Source organism: Oryctolagus cuniculus, chromosome 3 (assembly GCF_051225735.1).
Source record: "Oryctolagus cuniculus isolate XC-2025 breed Fujian yellow rabbit chromosome 3, ASM5122573v1, whole genome shotgun sequence".
Classification (NCBI taxonomy): Eukaryota; Metazoa; Chordata; class Mammalia; order Lagomorpha; family Leporidae; genus Oryctolagus; species Oryctolagus cuniculus.
This window is the reverse complement of record NC_142869.1, coordinates 21,421,870-21,439,021: the sequence shown is the minus strand read 5'-3', so window position 1 is coordinate 21,439,021 and position 17,152 is coordinate 21,421,870. Positions and strand designations below refer to the sequence as shown.

At 59.1% G+C, this 17,152-nt stretch overlaps 2 protein-coding genes across 30 annotated transcripts in view; one reads left to right on the top strand and one right to left on the bottom strand.

The window, feature by feature from the left end:
* The window catches only part of PNKD (PNKD metallo-beta-lactamase domain containing), a 552,090-nt gene that overhangs the window by 200,730 nt on the left and 334,208 nt on the right, over positions 1–17,152 (top strand). The window lies entirely within an intron of this gene.
* The window catches only part of TNS1 (tensin 1), a 212,395-nt gene that overhangs the window by 74,251 nt on the left and 120,992 nt on the right, over positions 1–17,152 (bottom strand). For 23 of the 27 annotated variants that reach the window (XM_070070213.2, XM_051848187.3, XM_051848186.3 and 20 more), the window contains 11 exons: positions 14,801–14,850; positions 12,707–12,878; positions 9,846–9,896; positions 8,490–8,612; positions 7,953–8,017; positions 6,568–6,651; positions 4,040–4,152; positions 3,512–3,572; positions 3,200–3,275; positions 2,616–2,745; positions 481–546 (listed from right to left, as the gene is read on the bottom strand). In XM_070070213.2, the coding sequence (XP_069926314.2) occupies positions 481–546; positions 2,616–2,745; positions 3,200–3,275; positions 3,512–3,572; positions 4,040–4,152; positions 6,568–6,651; positions 7,953–8,017; positions 8,490–8,612; positions 9,846–9,896; positions 12,707–12,878; positions 14,801–14,850 (991 nt within the window). Of the gene's footprint in view, positions 1–480; positions 547–2,615; positions 2,746–3,199; positions 3,276–3,511; positions 3,573–4,039; positions 4,153–6,567; positions 6,652–7,952; positions 8,018–8,489; positions 8,613–9,845; positions 9,897–12,706; positions 12,879–14,800; positions 14,851–15,909; positions 16,178–16,732; positions 16,736–17,152 lie in introns of those variants that run through there. The other 4 variants (XM_089329888.1, XM_051848203.3, XM_089329878.1 and 1 more) reach the window with 4 other exon arrangements.

Sequence of the window (17,152 nt, the reverse complement as noted above, 5' to 3'; positions counted from 1 at the left end):
CAGGCAGAGTGTGCCACCTTCCTGGTCTGCCCAGACTCCCTGCACAGGGAGCCCACTCCATCTCCCACAGCCTGCACGCACGGACAACTGGTCTCCACACACAGGCTGCCTGAAGGCTATTATTAAATGGCCTTTGGGTTACAACACCTCAGTTCTCAAAAATACTCATCCAGGTCCCTACAGCGCCCGTGAGTGGCCCCCAGCCCCTTCCTCCACCTACCATGACCCTCTTGGTCTCAGAATAGAACAGGATGATGACCTAAGGCAACCAGAACTGTTTATCCAACCCACAGCCTCCCTGTCTGCTTCTCTTATCCAAAGATTAAGTCACTGGTTCACGTTTAGCTGGGGGTCCACTCTGACACCCAGATCCTTTAGGGCTGGCCTTCCTGCCCAACATGGGCTACTCTACTCTTGCAGGACAGACCAGGGGAGGATGGACAGAAGCAGTGTGAGAACAGATCCTAACTCAGTGTGTACCTTGAATCTTCTCTGGCCCATAAGAAAATACAAACTCCACTTTGCCATAATCTGGAAACCGATCATCTGAAAAAACACAAGGGAAATAAAAATGGGCAATGAATTCCCAAAAAAACACCCGATACAGTTTTTAGACAACAGTATGTGCAGACCTGTTTAATAATATAATAGTTAATTTACAGCTACATTAATAGACACAGGCACGAAATCACAGGTGTACAATGAAATTGAATCTGGCCCTGCCTGCAGTAACCACTTCAAACCATCTCTTCGCTTTGTCCCACTGGCCACTTAGCGCCAAGTCTCTTCAGGTAGCCTCAAAGTGTCTTTTCTAGATATCAATCTCCCTTGGTGCACCACCACGAAGACGAGTAACTTGTCTCACTTATACTATTTCCACCTTCTTTCTTAAATCTGGTTGGGTTGCTATTTCTATTTCTTCTGTTGACTATCTTTGAAATTGTAAGTACTACTGAGAAGTCTCTATTTATCAATCTTTCCATTTTCGATGGTGTCTCCTGACTCCCGCCACATACAAAGCGGAAATCTGCGATCCTCCCTCCCTCCACCTCTCCCAGTCCCGTTATTTGTTTTGTTGGCTCTACTCTTATCTTTCCCTTAAGACCGATAACATTCACAGTCTGTTCTGCAATTACAGCATCGTCTTCCGTTTGCTCTCCTAGCTCCAGTGCTAGGAGGACTCATCACAGAAGCATCCTTGTCCTGCACTGAGTCCTGCCAGACCCCACGGAGGGGATCCAGCCCCTCCTCCGAGGCCTGGCCCTACTCTATGCCTCTCTGTCTGAGCTCAGTCTGGGCACAGATCGCTATCCACTGCCTGTGGGAAGAGGAGTTACAGCAAGGACGGTGTCTGCTCTGTGGGACACTCATCATGGCTGTGCACATGTCCGTCACTTCATAGAATCACATCTGTGTGTCTCCTCCATGACGCTGCGCTCCCTGCAGCTGGGACATGACTTCCTCCCCTTGTATCCAGGGTATGCCTGGTACATACGGACACACAGTGAGGAGTGGCGGAGGGAGCGAGTGGGTTAATGGATGGGTGGATGGATGAATGGGTAGGTAGGAGTGTGGGTGGAAGAATGGGTGGATGAGTGGAAGGGATAGGTGGATAGACGAATTGATGGGTAGATAGATGGGTAGATGGATAAATGGGTGTGTGGATGAGTGGAAGGATGGATGGATGAGTGATGGATGGATGGGTGGATGGATGGATGGACAGATGACTGGAAGGGTGGGTAGGTGTATGGATGGATGAATGGGAGGATGGATGGATGGATGAGTCGGGGGATAAGTGGACAGACAAACTGATGGGTAGATGGATCGGTAGATAGATAAATGGGTGGGTGGATGAGTGGAAGGAGAGATGAATGGATGGATGATGGTGCACATGGATGGATGGATGTAAGGATGACTGGATGGATGGATTGATGGTTGATTTGTGGATGGATGGATGGATATATGGAAGGATGATTGTGCGTGTGGATGAATGGATGGATAGAGAGATGGGTGGGTGGATGGGTAGGGTAGGTATGTGGGTGAATGGATGGATGTGTATATCTGCATGACTCAAGCTTCAATGAGATATAGATAAAACCTCAACTAGATGAAGGAAGCAAAAGCCCCTCCCTGACCACCCCACCTCCCTCCCTGCTGTCGCAGCCCGTCTCCTGCTCTCCACCCTGGGAGAGAATCGTCCCTGCCAGCTCTGCCTCCCTGCTCTACAACATCGCTGTGCTCACCAAGGCAGACACCGTGCCGTGCGTTCCATTGTTCCCCAGCACTCAACACTGAGCCTTACACAAAATGAGCGCCCAGAGACTGTTGGACAAAACGACTGCGAGTCAGCAGGACCCGTGGGACAGACGGGGAAAACCAAGAGGAGACACAGAGAAAGCAGCAGGAGAGGGTGATGGCCCAGGGACTGGGCAGCCATTTATCTCCACTTGACTTGACAACTTGCATTCCAGACCATGCTCCTCGGAACTCTCTCCCCGTGCTCTGCCACTGTCACCTAGAGTACACCTGAGCCCTGGCAGACCACACAGCTCGGGAAGGGCGGGCCCCACAGCCACCACGGCCCCTTCAGCTGGGCTCTGCCCTGCCAGCCCCACCTTTGAAGGCGTCGTCGAGGTCCTCCTTGCCAAAGACAACCCCCAGGTCGTGGATTGCGCAGGTGTGGAACTGCACCCGGAAGATGACGTCCCGGGCTGGGCTGCGGAACTTCTTGTGGTAGCACTTGAGCTGGTAGGAGGCGGGGGAGGCAGTCAGGGGCCCGAGGTTCACCCCAGACCCAGCTGGGGAAAAGTCACCAACACCCAGGGATCTCTGGGGAAATTTCTAGAAGAGCAGAGAGCTGGAGGCCAGCCTTGACCTGTGGGGACAAAACTGTCCTCCCGGGGGGTTTCCCCACCTAGGTCGGAAGCAGGGATCTCATGCAGCAGGCATGAATGAGGCTAGGACCACAGGAGTCCTGAGCAGCCAGCAGAAGCCAGGAGGGGGCAGCATTTCCAGAACAGGAAAGAGGCCCAGGGAGGGGACGTCCAACTCCAGCGCAGGGGAGTAGACAAGCACTGTTTGAGCTGCAAGGTCTTGCAGGTCTGGCCGCCTGCCGGGAGCAGCTGTGCTGGCCTAGGGGCAGGAGGGGAGCAGGAAGAGAGGGGCAGCAGCAGGGCTGGAGACAGAGGGCCACACTCACCAAGATGTCTCCCTTCAACAGCAGCCCTGGCTCGATGGTGATGCAGATACTGTTCTGGCTGTCTCCCGGGATGTTGCTAAGGGAGAGAATTGGGCAGAGAAGAGAGGGCTGCTGGAAGTGGGCCGGGGCAGCAGAGGGGGTAAGGGGGAGGGGGTAAGGGGGAGGGGAGGGGGAGGGGAGGGCCCTCCCCTCCCTGCTACCCCCTGTTGCAGGGCCACTGGGAAACCTCACCACCTTCTGCCCCTCACCCCTGTCCCAGTTCTTGGCCCTGGCCCTTGGCCACCCTGGGCCCTCTGTCCCATGCACACTTACTAGATGCCAGACGTGTAAACGGGTTGCATGGCCTGGTAGATGCGGAGAAACGGCCGACATCCTGTCGGGGAGGGGTGGAGTGAGCAGAGACAGCAGGAATGGTGGCAAGAGGAGGGAGAGAGGGGAAGGGGGATGGAGGGGAGGCAGACAGAGAGAGAGGAAGGGAGGAGAGGCAGGAAGGGGAAAGGGGAAGAAGAACAGGGAAGAAATACTTTCACTTGTAAGGCCTTTTGTGCTGACCAGAACTTGCCACGCCAACACCACGTGCCAGCAGGCCCTGCAAGCAGGCACCCGTTTTGCAAACGGACAAAGAGTTCAGGAGACACCGAAGTTCAGGCCCCAGTGCCTGCCTGAGGGCTCTGCAGCTCCTACGCTGTTTTACCACCCAAGGCTGCCTCCTGTTTTTGTTTTTGTTGTTGTTGTTGTTGTTTTTTCAAATTAATTAACTTTTTTATTTAAGAGAAGGAGATGGAAGGGGGGAGGGAGGGAGGGGGAGGGGCAGGAAGGCAGAGGGCCAGGAGCAGGTACCTCCTTTAGACTCAAAGTTGGGGATGCCGTGCATGATCACGTGGTGCAGAAACAAGGGCTTGTTGTTCATTTTGATGGCGCCGGAGAGCAGACCGCTGAAATAGTGCACATACCTGCAGCCAGGAGAGGGCGGCTTCAGGCAGAGGCCAGGGCTGCTGCACAACCAGCCTGCTCTTTCCTCCAGGAACGCTGCCCTAGGCCGCCCCCACCTCCTCCTGGTCCCTGCCCCAGCACAGGCATGCCACCCTGGCTGCTGGGAGCCCATGGTATTGGCCGGCCCTGCAGCTTGGGCAAGGCAAACATCCCACTTAGCGATCTCCAGCGCCCCCTGGTGGAGAGCATGGACACCTCTCTCAGCGTCAGCCCAGAATCGCCCACCGGACCAAAATTCCTCCCCACATCCCAGACAGGCTTCAGTTAGCTGCTCACTGCTGCAAGAGGCAAACTGCCCAACCATGAGGCTGCTCACACCCTCAACACCGAGCCCAAAGCACGCCAACACCTACATCCACAGCCCACCTTCTACCCCCGCCAGACCCAACAACTATGTAACAGTCCAGCAAAAAGAGTTTACTAATTATAGTTCTTTATTCTCTTCATGGTGTGCTACAGTGTATAACATCCCTGTATGGCAGTGACTTCGCTGGGCACTTGAGATACCTAATTCCCAGTAAGTGTCCCCATCTCTAGGGTCAAGAGCACACAATTCTTTTTAAGATCTGATAGGAAGAAAGATCAACACCTCCTGTCCCTGAGGGAAAATGAGAGCCAGAAAGGGCCACGCAGGCTTTCCAAAGCCACATAGGAAGAACACACGAAGCTGGGAGCCAGAGGGCAGGGAGGGGCTGAAGGCTGGGCTTAGGCAGTCCTTTTGCCCTTGATGGGGCAGCACTTCCAGCTGGAGACACCAGGCTCAGTGGCCAATCAGAAGGCATCCTGAGACTACACAGGAGCCAATAGGAGCTCGCTCTCTCCGGAGGGTGGGACCAGGACCACTGATCATGGCCACACTCTCCTCCTGTCCCTGGGCTCCCTGGACCCTCTCCAGGCCTATGAGCCGCTGTCACTGAGCCTGGATGGGGCCCCCTCCAACAACCCAAGCCAGGATGTGTCTTGTGCTGGGGACAATGAGTGCAGGAGGTGGGAAACAATGAATGCGGGAGCTACAGGCAAGGCCCCTCCCTCTTCCCTCCCAGCCTCCACTCCTGGGCCTGCTCCATTCCCTGCAAGCAACACTGACAAGAAGGCAGGAGAGCGGCAACCAGAGCGTAGGAAACCAGTTGACGTTCATATCCAGGCACAGAGGAACGGCCCACCCACAAGCACGTGCAGGGACAGATAGGTGCCGCCTGGCAGACACAGATAATGCACACGTGCACACAGACACACGCCCACTGCACACTCTACACACGCACTGAGCACCCTGGAATCCCTGAGTTCTACTACTGAGAGCTACCAGCTTCAGAGACGAGACCACTGTCCCACCTTCTCCAAACCACACGGTGCCATCATCACACACGCCCCCTGCTGGTGTCCCTTACCCTTCAGGGTGACAGAGACCAGCAGCCATCCATGGGAAGCCAGGGACCGAGGCCCCAGGAAAGACCCTCAGTGCAAACAGCAGCTCCTGACCCCGAGGCCAGAAAAGCCAAGAGCACGCCCTCACCTCCGGGGCTTTGCACTTACCCTCTTCTTCCCTCTGTCCTGCCCTCAGCCCAGGGATGCTTCTTTCTGTCCACTCAGCCCTCCCTCCCATGCCCCTCCCATCAGTGTGAACCAGCCTCAGGCCCACCCAGTTGTCCACTCTCCAGAGCTCCATTGCCAGAGGTGTCCTTGATTTTGTACCATCCCCAAGTGGGTGCAGAGGGGGCACTGCCCTGGCCCAGGGGTCACTACTAGGCCTTCCCGTCCACTCCAGCTCCACCACTGCTCACCGAGGGCCCTGGCCACATCCCCTCCTCGTGCTCAGGCTCCTCGTCTGGAAAATGGGGACGCCCTCCACGGTCACTGGGAGCTCATCATCACCCCAGCTTGGGCTCAGAGTCACCTCCTGGCGTGCTGCACCCTGCACATCCGTGCTCCCCTCCCCCACTCTCCGCACCACTCTGCTGTCTCTGCCCCAGCACTAAGTGCTCTCTGACGCCGCCTTCTCTGCATTGTTACCTGTGTCATGTCCGTCTCCCTCAGTGGCCCATCAGCTCCCTAAGAGGGGCCTGTGGCCTGTTCTACAGGGCTCAGTGCTCACAGCTAGAGAGCCTCAACCTTGCCACCTGCCTGGGCTACCCTGTGACTGTGTGCAGACCACGTGATTAAGATGTTTCAACTCTCCCAACAGCTGGGGCCTCTTTGCCCTGTGTCTGTGACTTCCCAGGGCAGGCAGCAGGGACACCGGCCTCTCAGATGCACCCCCGAACCCTCGCTCCTCCCAGCTGGCATCTGAACACAGCACAGCCACCCCACCCACTGTGAGTCCACAGCCCAGTCCCCACGCACAGTGAGCGCCTGGGCGGCAAGCCCCAGACACCCACCTTCTCTGGGATGGCTGACCAATGGGTACAATCTTGTCCTCGTAGAACCGCTTCATTGCAAACCGGTCCAGGGCCTGGTCGGCACTATGGGGAGAGACGGGAGGTGTGAGACGCCGACTCCACGTGCAAGAACATGTCCTGCTCCCCTAGACCTGCAGAGCCCTGCAGTCAGCGCTGCACCTAAACCATAAACCACCCCGTGCTGGCAGGGCTGGCAGGAAGAGAGTGATCCCGCACATCTGCATGGCCTGTGCCGGATCGTACTCAGCCCTGGCGGCTCTGCAGTGAGCCCATCCCAAGCCCAGCACTTAGCCCTGCGTCCTGAGGCGTGGGACTCCACCCCACGGACCTGGACCTCATTCCGCTCACCTATCAAATGGGGGCGATAACCACATTCTTCCTCAAAGGTTATCAGGGGGATGGAGCAGCCATAGAGGGCTGAGCCCCCACTTGCACACAGTAGGTGCACAGAAGGGCTCATGGTTGGGCAAAGATGTGGCGGGCTGACTTTCTCCAAACAGTAAAACTACCCCACCCCACCCACCATGAGCCTTCTGCAAGATGCTCCACCCACTCAGTGATCACCTTGAAACAAGACAGGTCGTGGCCCTCCCCTGGCAATAGCTTCCATCACTCTTAGAACGAACTCCACGGGGCCTTAGCGCGGCCTCTGGGCCCCAGAGCTCGTCCTCCCTCCTCCCCTGCCCTCCCCCACCCAGCTCCCCGCACCCCTCCTGGGGCCTTTGTCCATTCTCTGCTACAAGCCCCAACACTGGACTCCTTACAACGGCTCCTGGCTCCTCCTCGAGGTCCCAGAGCCTCACCACCCGCTGTTCTCCCCCAGCCCCGTGTCCTCGGCCACATGCATCGCCACGTTTACTCCCTTCGTGTGCACGGGAGCAGAGGCTGGCACTTGTCTCTGTGTCTCCCGGCTCCTAGACCCCTGCCCGGCACAGGGGCAGCTCAGGGACCACCACTGCAGAACGGGATTCACCCGCTGCTTCCTTCCTGTCCTTGCTCCACAAGCCCTGGGCAGGAAGAGGGTCCTGCTGGCCAGAGACAGGGGACGGAGCACAGAATTTCCAGATGGGTTTGGTGGGCCTGGACTGACCCAACCCTTCTTACTGACTCCCTCCCTGTTTACCCAGGGAGACAGAAGGCAGTTGGGCAAGGGCGAGTGGCCCACTGAAGCCGCCCCCTGCGGGCAGGAGGGTGGACTCTGCTCTCTGCTGCCCTCTGTCCCCCTCAGAGCCAGGCACAGGCCCCTCCTCTTCCGGGGAATCCAGCACCTCACCGTCCTTATCACCCCGATGCACTCTGTCCTCACCCTGCGGCCCCGTGGGGTGGGGCGGTGCTCAGAGGCCGGGCGGCTCCGGCCCTCTTACCTGGCAGAGATGTTGCTGTAGTGCATGTAAGCGGCGATGACAACGCCTATCCTGCCCCGGTTCCCCTGCAAGAGCCCCAGACACAGAAGCCTTTAATGGTGAGGTCGCATCTATGGCCCCAGAGCCTAGGCGCAGAGGGCAGGGGCTGCAGAGGGGCGTGAGGCTGGGAGGGAGCACAGGGCAGGGGCGGAGTCTCAGAGAAAACAGCTGATCCAGGGCTGCTGGGGACACAAGCCCCAGAACCAGCTCTCGGGGGTGCCTGCAGGAACAGAAGCTATTGCCCTCTGCAAAGAACACACACAGACTTGTGCACCGACACAATCCAAAGATTCTGGCTAGACACACTTCTCCGAGGATGCACTTAGGCATGTGTGCATAAACACACAACACACACGCACACACACACACACGTGTCCACACACAGGCACACACGGCACCTATACATGCATGCAGGTACACATATGCACATACAAGCCTGCAATGCATGCACACATGTGAACACACACGTGTGCACGCACACCCACACACTGCCCAGACCTTGTTGTGCAGAACGACGACGTTGTGGGGGTCTGCGGTGAGCCAGGTGTCCATGGCCTTGCAGACGCTGCAGATCTTCTCCAGGGCTGGGGTGTGCAGGTCAGGCCAGCCAAATTCCAGTACCTGTGGCCCAAGCCATGAATGAGCAGAGCAAGCCCTGGGAGCCAAGCGGGCCCACGGGTACCGGGACTGGGAGAGCAGTACCAGAAGCAGGCCCCCGTCAGCCGCACTGGGAGGTAAAGGCCACCAGCCAGGACTACAGAGCCTGGGCCTGGGGCTCAGCTCTGCACTGACTCTGCAGGGCCTTGGGCAAGCCACACCCCTCTCCAGCCTGCTTCCCTCTCTGCATGTAAAATAAAGGCGTGGAAACAATCAGCCCAAGGTGCACAGGACTCGGACCTTAAAATGTCCCAAGGAGCCCTGAGCAACAGCCCTCGAGCTCTGGAGCCTAGGACTCCCTCAGGTTCCCCCGTGGTTCCCAGCTCATTCCCAGACCCTGGAAGTGCAAAAACGAAGCTGGCTCAGAGAAGCCTGCTGAGCTTTGGAGTAAGAGAGAACCACCTTGGCCGGCGCCGCAGCTCAATAGGCTAATCCTCCGCCTAGCGGCGCCAGCACACCGGGTTCTAGTCCCGGTCGGGGCGCCGGATTCTCTCCTGGTTGCCCCTCTTCCAGGCCAGCTCTCTGCTGTGGCCCGGAAGTGCAGTGGAGGATGGCCCAAGTGCTTGGGCCCTGCACCCCATGGGAGACCAGGAGAAGCATCTGGCTCCTGCCAGATCAGTGCGGCGGCCATTGGAGGGTGAACCAACGGCAAAAAGGAAGACCTTTCTCTCTGTCTGTCTCTCTCTCTCTCTCACTATCCACTCTGCCTGTAAAAAAAAAGGGGGGGGGGAGAGAGAGAACCACCTAATACAGCCACATCACTTACAGGCACACACGGAGGCCCACAGAGGTCTGTGGCCTGCCCAGGGACCAGAATCCAAGAGCTGGGAGCCAACATCCACAACACAGTCCCCGACACAAACCCACGAGCAAACAAAGTAAAACTGGTGGCAGGGACGCCCAAAGCAGCGTTTGAAATCCAGAAAGCACAACTCGGGCATGACGGCGTCCCCCTGGGTGCCACGTGCTCCCCAGGGCAGCCTCAGGCAGGAAGTCAGCTTCTGTGACCCGCCTCCCAGACATGCGTCACACACAGGGCTCTCCGCCTGCTACAAGAAGACCCTCCAACTTGCAAGGGCCATGCAGATGGCCATTGTGCCGTGCCCGAGACAGATGTGGGGACCTCAGGGCGGGTCCTCATATCATCCATGCGGGGAGATAACCCCCCGCCCCACCCCAAAACAACCATCGGTTCACCTTGGCGTGGAGCTTGGTGATGTCCGGTCTCCGCTCCGAGAGGTTGAACAGCTGGAGGGAGAGACAGGATGAGACCATGAGCAGAGGCACAGAGAAGCCTGGCGAGGAAGCCACCGGTCACACTGGGGACATGACGAACAGCAGTGCCTTCTCTAGTCCCCTCTAAAGATCCACGGTCCCAGGGCTGGCGCTCCACCTTCAGTGCCGGCATCCCATAGGAGCGCCTGTTCATGTCCCGGCTGCTCCTCTTCCAACCCAGCTCTCTGCTATGGCCTGGGAAAGCAGTAGAAGATGGCCCAAGTGCTTGGGCCCCTGCACCTGCATGGGAGACCCAGAAGCAGCTCCTGGCTCCTGGCTTCAGGTCGACCCAGCTCCAGACGTTATGGTCATTTGAGGAGTGAACCAGCGGATGGAAGATCCCTCTCTTTCTGTCTCTCCCTCTCTCTGTCTGTAACTCTTCCTCTCAAATAAATAAATAAACCTTTAAAAAAAATTAAAAAAGAGAGAGATCCATGGCCCAGGCAGGTAGAGTGTCACTGTTCTCACAGCCAGGGGCCCGGGCCCCAGGGCAGCCTACCCGCATTGCCTGTGCTCACTGTTGCCTCTCTCCCACTCCCCTGGCGGAAACAGGAACCCACAGCAGCCTGTCTGGGAAGAAGGGGGCAGACACTCGGCCTCTGCCCCAGGGGCCCACGTCCTGAGCTGAGGCAGGCAGGGTGGGAGGGAGGGAGGGAGTCCAGGGGTGGTGCGCGGTGGCACTTGGCCATCCCTGGCCACCAGCTTGCAGGCTGACTTGAGACCCTTGTCCATGAAATGTAGCATCTCTACTGTCAGACTCCCCCCCACCCAACCAGAGCGGGCCAACTGTTCTGGGTGGGGCCCCTCCGACCCTCGATCCCATAGGTACCCCCCCACCCTGTGTCTGTGACTCCCACTGCACCCCACTGCCTGGGTGGACACTCAAAGGCCACTGCATGGTCTCCTGGGGAGAAAAGAGGACGGCAGAATCTTGCAGGGACAGGGTGGAGAGAGCCTTCCTGACACCAGGAAGGCTCAGAGATGGCTTCCAGGTCACTCGTGTGACATAAAGGAGCATCCTGTTGACCACAGCTGCCACTCAGCAAGATTCCACCGCAGCCAGGACCTGGGCTGAGGACCTTATGTCTAATGTGGGCCTCATTCCCTCAACAACCACAGGGTACCTGGTGCCATCAGACCCATTTTACAGATGGGGAACACAAGGTTTGGGGAAGTGAAGTGGCCCAGAGGCAGAATCTAAACCCAGGACTTCCTGAGTACCATTGCTCCCGCACAGAGACAGGCAGGCCTCCAAGGGGGCTGCGTAATGTTCCCCCAGAGGTGCATGTGCCCTCAGAACTTCAGAATGCGGCCCCTTTTAGAAATAGGGATGGAACGGGACAGAGGTTTGACTGCTGCTGTCTTAATTGACGGGTGACAGAGCTCACTCTACTGATGGCATCTGAGAAGTGGGCCTGGTGGGAGGGGTTCAGGTCACTGGGGGTGTGCTCCCCGGGAGGGGGCTCCCACAAGAAGGCTGATTATCGGAGCTCCAGCTCTGACCTGCTGTTGTCTCTCTGTGCTTCCTGGCTCACCACATGACCGCCCCTGCACACCCTGGTGACCAGGCCCCAGCAGACGTCACGTGACCGCCCCTGCACACCCACGGTGACCAGCCCCCAGCAGACGTCACGTGACCACCCCTGCACATCCCCGGTGACCAGCCCCCAGCAGATGTCACGTGACCGCCCCTGCACACCCCCGGTGACGAGCCCCAGCAGACCTCACACTACGGAGCCGCCCCATCCTGATCTGTGATCTCCAGACTCTGAGATGGTGTCAACCCGTTCTTTCCCAAGAAGCTCCCCTCAGCTATCCTCATTCAACAACGAAAAGCAAATGAAGAGGCTGATGCGAGCAGTTAAGGATCTCGGTTTGAGGACCCCCCAGATGGAGGACGGGCCTGAGTCCACTGGCTGGTGGCTCCCTAACACGAGGAGGGGCGCAGAGAACCAGGCGGAGGGAAGGCTGTGGGATGACGGAGGCAGGGGTGGGAGGGACAAAGCTGTAAGCCATGGGATGCAAAGGGTTGCTGGGAGACACCAGCAGCGGGAAGAGCAAGGTAGGATTCCCTCCCCCAGGAGCCAGAACTGTGAGAGAACCCACTCCTGTTGCTCGAGGCCACCAAGCGTGTGGTCATTAGTTAGAGCATACCCAGGAAGTCACTGCAGCTGGGGCCAGCCCACGTGGGCCTCCCTGCACGATGGACCGGAGCCTTCCTCTGGGCTAGGAACAGGTCAGCCTTCCTCCACTGGAGAAAACCACTATCACCTGGCACCTCACCTACATGTTGGACAAGCCCTCTGTGCCAGCAACACAGGCCCCCAAAGACACACGTGGCCATGACTCCATCCTGAGACCTCCCAGAGGTCAACTCCAGCCCTTTCCGACCTGTGACTTCCGGCTGTTAACCTACCTCCCCACCCCCACCCCCGCCACCTTGCCTTAACAAGTGCTTGCTTCCCACAGCTGTCTCGAGGGCTGAACTATGTGCTTGGCAGTTTAACAGAGCTGGGCTCACAGAAAACTCTCAATAACACGAGCTTCTGTTAATCTCTTCTCCTGGTACACGTCTCTCTCTCTCTCTCTCTCTCTCTCTCTCTCTCTCTCTCTCTCTCCCGGATCCTTAGAACTGAGCTGGGCTGGAGAGAAAGTGAAGGAAGGAGACCCCAGGGCTGAGCAAAGAAAGTGGTTGCAAGGATGCAGGAGCAGGTGCAAGGCCACCTGCGGCCAACAGGTGACGAGCGGGTGGAAGGCCAGAGCGGCCGGGGTCCCGTCCTCACCAGATAGTTGCCTCCATGCTTGGACTTGAGCATCTGAGCCACTTCCCGGAGATTGCTCCGGAAGTTCTCCTCGTTGGCCGTGCTGGGGAAGGACACGGCGATGATCCTCTCCGTGACGTACACCAGGTCCAGCTCACAGTCGTCCTCCATGGTCCGGCCCACGCTCATGTTTCTAAGGAGACAGTGGGCAGTGGGGTGTCCGGATCAGAACCTGCCCCCCAGGGCAAGTCCCCAGATAGCTGCACCTGCCAACACAACCTGCCTGACCCCGCAGCCAGCCCGGGTCAAGGCCGGGGCAGCCAGATGGGGCAGAGGCTGGTGAGGACCTTGGATGGCTTCAAGGATGCCAACTCTAATGTTCCCAGCAACTGTAGGTTCCCAGCAGTCCTGGCCTGGCCCTGTGATTCCAGAAGTCAGAGCCAGGGCCAGACAGTCCAGGAGCCTCGGTGCTCGCCCTGCCTGCTCTCACCCTGTGGCTGCCTGGCCAGAGGGAGGGTGGCAGGTGTCCGGGAGGATCCAAGGACTCTCTCGGGAAGAGGAAGGGGAGCCTGGTCGGGTGCTCTCCAGCATCCAGGAGCTGAGCCTTCTGCTGCTTCCCCAACACCAGAGCTGTGCACTGAGCAAGAGGCCTCTTGGGGGAAGGAAGGGGGCGGCTCAGGTGATCCGCTCACCTGGGCTCCAGGTAAGCAGACCACGAGGCACATTCCTGCCCTCCCAGGAGGCAGGCAGAGCGGCTGCTGCCCTTTGTGCCCTGGCTCCCTCCCTGCCTCCAGCAGCTCCCACCACCTGCCAGGGCTACTTCTTGGCCTTGCTGAGGTCTAACGACCCAGGAAACAAGACGGCACAGGGTCTTGGCCGCCACCATGGCGGGGTGGCCCCCAGAGCCATGTGTCACCTGCAGAGATGGGAGCCCCCTGGGCTGGGGGAAGGAGAGAGAGGAGCTCACATCTCTGTACCTCTCCCAGCTATACTTGCAGGGGCAGGGTCCAGAAGGCCCTGGGCAGCCCGCCTGTCACTTCCAGGAGCATCTCTAACCCCCCTCAGCCCCACATGTCCCTACCCATGCCTTGCTTCCCCGCTATCCACGGGGGCACGACCGTGGCCTCGTTTCACTCACCCTTCCCCGCAGCAGGGTAAACTGAGACTGCAGAGGCAGTGGGAAGAACACCCACGCCCAGAGTATGTAAAGGCGGGGAGGCCTCACTGGCACTGGGGAGACCGAGCCCCCTGCCATCGGGCAGCTAGAAGAATCCAGATCTCCAGCAGGCCTACTCTGAGCCTATCTGTCTAGCTAGATGTGGCATGAAGATGCGGCAGCCAAGGACGCAGTGCGGCTTTTCTGGCTTGGGGTGCGGGGACGGAGAATCAGTGCCCAGCCCCGGCCACTCAGGCGGCGACAGCCTACCCAGGGACAGCTCTGTAGGTGGCAGGCAGTCTGGGACAAGAAACCAAAGACAACCCTCATAGAAAATGGGTTTGGGGCAGGGAGCCTCAGCTAACGTGGACCATCCCCCAACCCCACCCTCCAACACCCCTCTGGTCCTCGCACCAAGACTGTGAGAGAAAGGCAAGCAAGCAGCACTCGCACAGTTCCATGGGAGTGCATAGGACAAGGCAGTGACAGGCATGAGCCAGGAGGAGCCCATCCCAGGCACCCACCTGCCCTCCTGGGGCTGATTCCCAAACAGGCAGACCAGCGCCACCAGCTGGACAATTTCGGTGTTACACTCTGCACCCCTCCACCCCACCAAACTGTTCTCTGCTTTAGGGGAAGGCAGGTTCATCTCAAGGGCCACCTCCCACCTGTGGGCAGCTGGTGCCAGCTGGTCCTGAATTCTAGCCCAAGTCTTGGTGGCTGCTTGTGTACCTCTCACAAGTCACCTTCTCCACAACGCAGTGCTCTGTCTACCATCAAACGCTGGTCTGGCTGGGAGTTCAAACTCCAAACACAACTGCTACCAAGTGGCATCTGTCTCTCTCTCTCTGTGACTTTGTGGCTTCACTCTTGGGGACCAAGAGGCAAGACTTGACAGGAACACCCATAGCACCCCACAGCCTGCACCCTCACCCTTTGCCCCCATATGCCATACATACCTGCTGGGCCGGGGATGGGGCTGGACACTTGGAGTGACTCTGCTGGAGCCCTGAGCGAGCGAGAGAGAGAGAGAGAGAGAGAGAGAGGCAGTGTTACTGGGAGGGCCAGCAGAGCAGCAGAGAGCTGTCCACGGGAGCACCCAGGGCCATGGCCAAACACAGATTGTCTGCTGCTTTCTCTGCCAACATTCCAGCCCCACCACCCTAGCACCTCAGCTGCCTGAAGCCAAAAACAACCACTGCCAATTCCACGTGAGCCTGCCCGCCTGCAGGCACCCCCAGAGGGACAGAAGGAAGAAAGCCAGGACCCAGCAAGGCGCCCCACCTGCTGGTGTCACCTACACTGAGGACCCGCCATGGGGACACCACCCCCCGTGGACAAGCAGGGGAGAAGCAGACCATGCGGGAGAGAGGCCAGGGAGACCAACGGGACAGTGCGAGCCTGGATCCCCGTCCCCAGCAGCTCTCGGTCAAAAGGCTCAAGACGAGAACCTCTAGGGATATCACATACAGAGACAAGGACTAAGGCAGGGAGCCCACTTCCAGAGTGTCTATCACCTGCTCCTGTCCCTGGGTGGTCGACTTGTGCAACATTAGGCCAAGGGACCCAAACACCCCAGCGCAGTGGGATGGAGCAGGGAGAACACACAGGGTCCGAGTCCCTTGCTCCCCAGGGACTGGGTTCCAGGGTCCTTCTGCACTGCCTCGCAAGTGACTCAGCCCCTCGGAGCCACTTGTCCCACCCAGTGTCTAATGGGGCGACCCTCAGAGGCTTGCGGGGAGGATGCAGATCAACCGTGTGTAGGGAGCACTCTGCCCTCTGCCCGGCACTCAGTAACGACAGATGTAGTCGTGCTCACAGCCAAATGCTCACCCCATAGAACAGCAGAAGCCTGCATCCCTTCTACCAGCCACCTCTGCAGCACCTCGCAGGGTGCAAAATCGACACCCAGTCCAGCCTGGGCCCTCTGCGCCCACCGACACCTTCCAAACACCCGTGTGCCCCCCAGGAACCAACCCATCCCAACCACCAGGTCTCGGCCACCTCTGGAGAGGACCAGACCACAGTGAGCCAAGGAGGGGAGAAACTGGGGCTCAAGATGACTCACCCCCAAGTCCCTCTGGAGAGCTGACAACCAAGCAGGACTCACACTCTGACTTGGCGCTTGATCCCCGGGCCCCCAAGAAGAAGATGAACCCTCGTCAGTCCCCTCCTGGCTCCAGGGGTTCTGTGAGGAGGGGCGTGCAGGTGGGCTCTGAGCCCTGCTCCCACCTGCAGCTGCGGTCAGAGCCCCTTGCCGGGGGAGGACTCTCCATGCAGCCGTCCCAGGAGGGAGAAGGTGGTGTGGCCGGCGGCCCCTGTGCCCGGGCTGCCTCTGCACTCTGAGCAGCTCAGCAGCGGGAGGAGGAAGGAGCCAAGTGGGGCTGCCGGGCGGGAGAGCCTCCCAGCTCCTCGGGGGGCCCCCACAGGCTGGGGTTTGCATGAGTCAGGCGGGGCGGGGAGGGGGTCAGGAGGCCTGTGCCAACACCACCCGCCCAGAGGCACGCAGACGCACCCCATCCATCTCCCTGGGCTGCTCTCTGACGAGGAGGCACTGACTCGCCCCAGGCTGTGGGCCCTGCTCCAAGGCCCGGGGCCACCCTGCTATAAATACCCGCTGGGGCTTCATCTGCTGATCCACAGCCACTTGTGGAGGAAGCCGCCACAGCTGCTTCGAACAACTGGAAGCTGCCGCGTAGCCAGCCAAGCCCGAGGTGCAGCCACGCACCACGGGTCCCAGGCCCTGGGAGGGTGCGGGCAGCAGGGGGTGGGGGGGGGGACCCGGCTCAGCAGGGGATCTGGGGAGCCCAGGGCTGCTGGTAGGTGCAGCAGGCAGAGCAGGAGACCTGGCTGCCTTCTCTCCACCACCGCCCCCCTGCAAACGTTACAACATTCTGCATTCCTCAGCCTCCCCACCCCCAAAAAAAGCCAGGGAAGATAAATAAGAAACTTGGCCCCAATACAGGCTGCCCACTGCTGCCTCCAGTGGGGAGAAGGCAAAGTCCAAGACCGCTCGGGTGCCCCCTGCTGGCCGCAAAGGGGAAGCTGCCCTGGACAGCGACCCCTCTGTGGCAGCCGGCAGCTGGAGTGTCATCCCCACACCCCGCCCCTACCCCCCACCCCCGTGAATCACTGCGCGGCTGCCCTGGCCCTGAAGGGCTTCCTGTTTTCCGTCCAGCGCAGGGGCGTGTGACCGTGCTGGCAGAGTGCAGATGACAGGACACACAGGAGCACAGGGCGAGGACCCAGGGCCGGGGGGGAGGGGTGCGTGGGAGCCGACACACCCACCCATAAAACACAGGGGGCCTCCC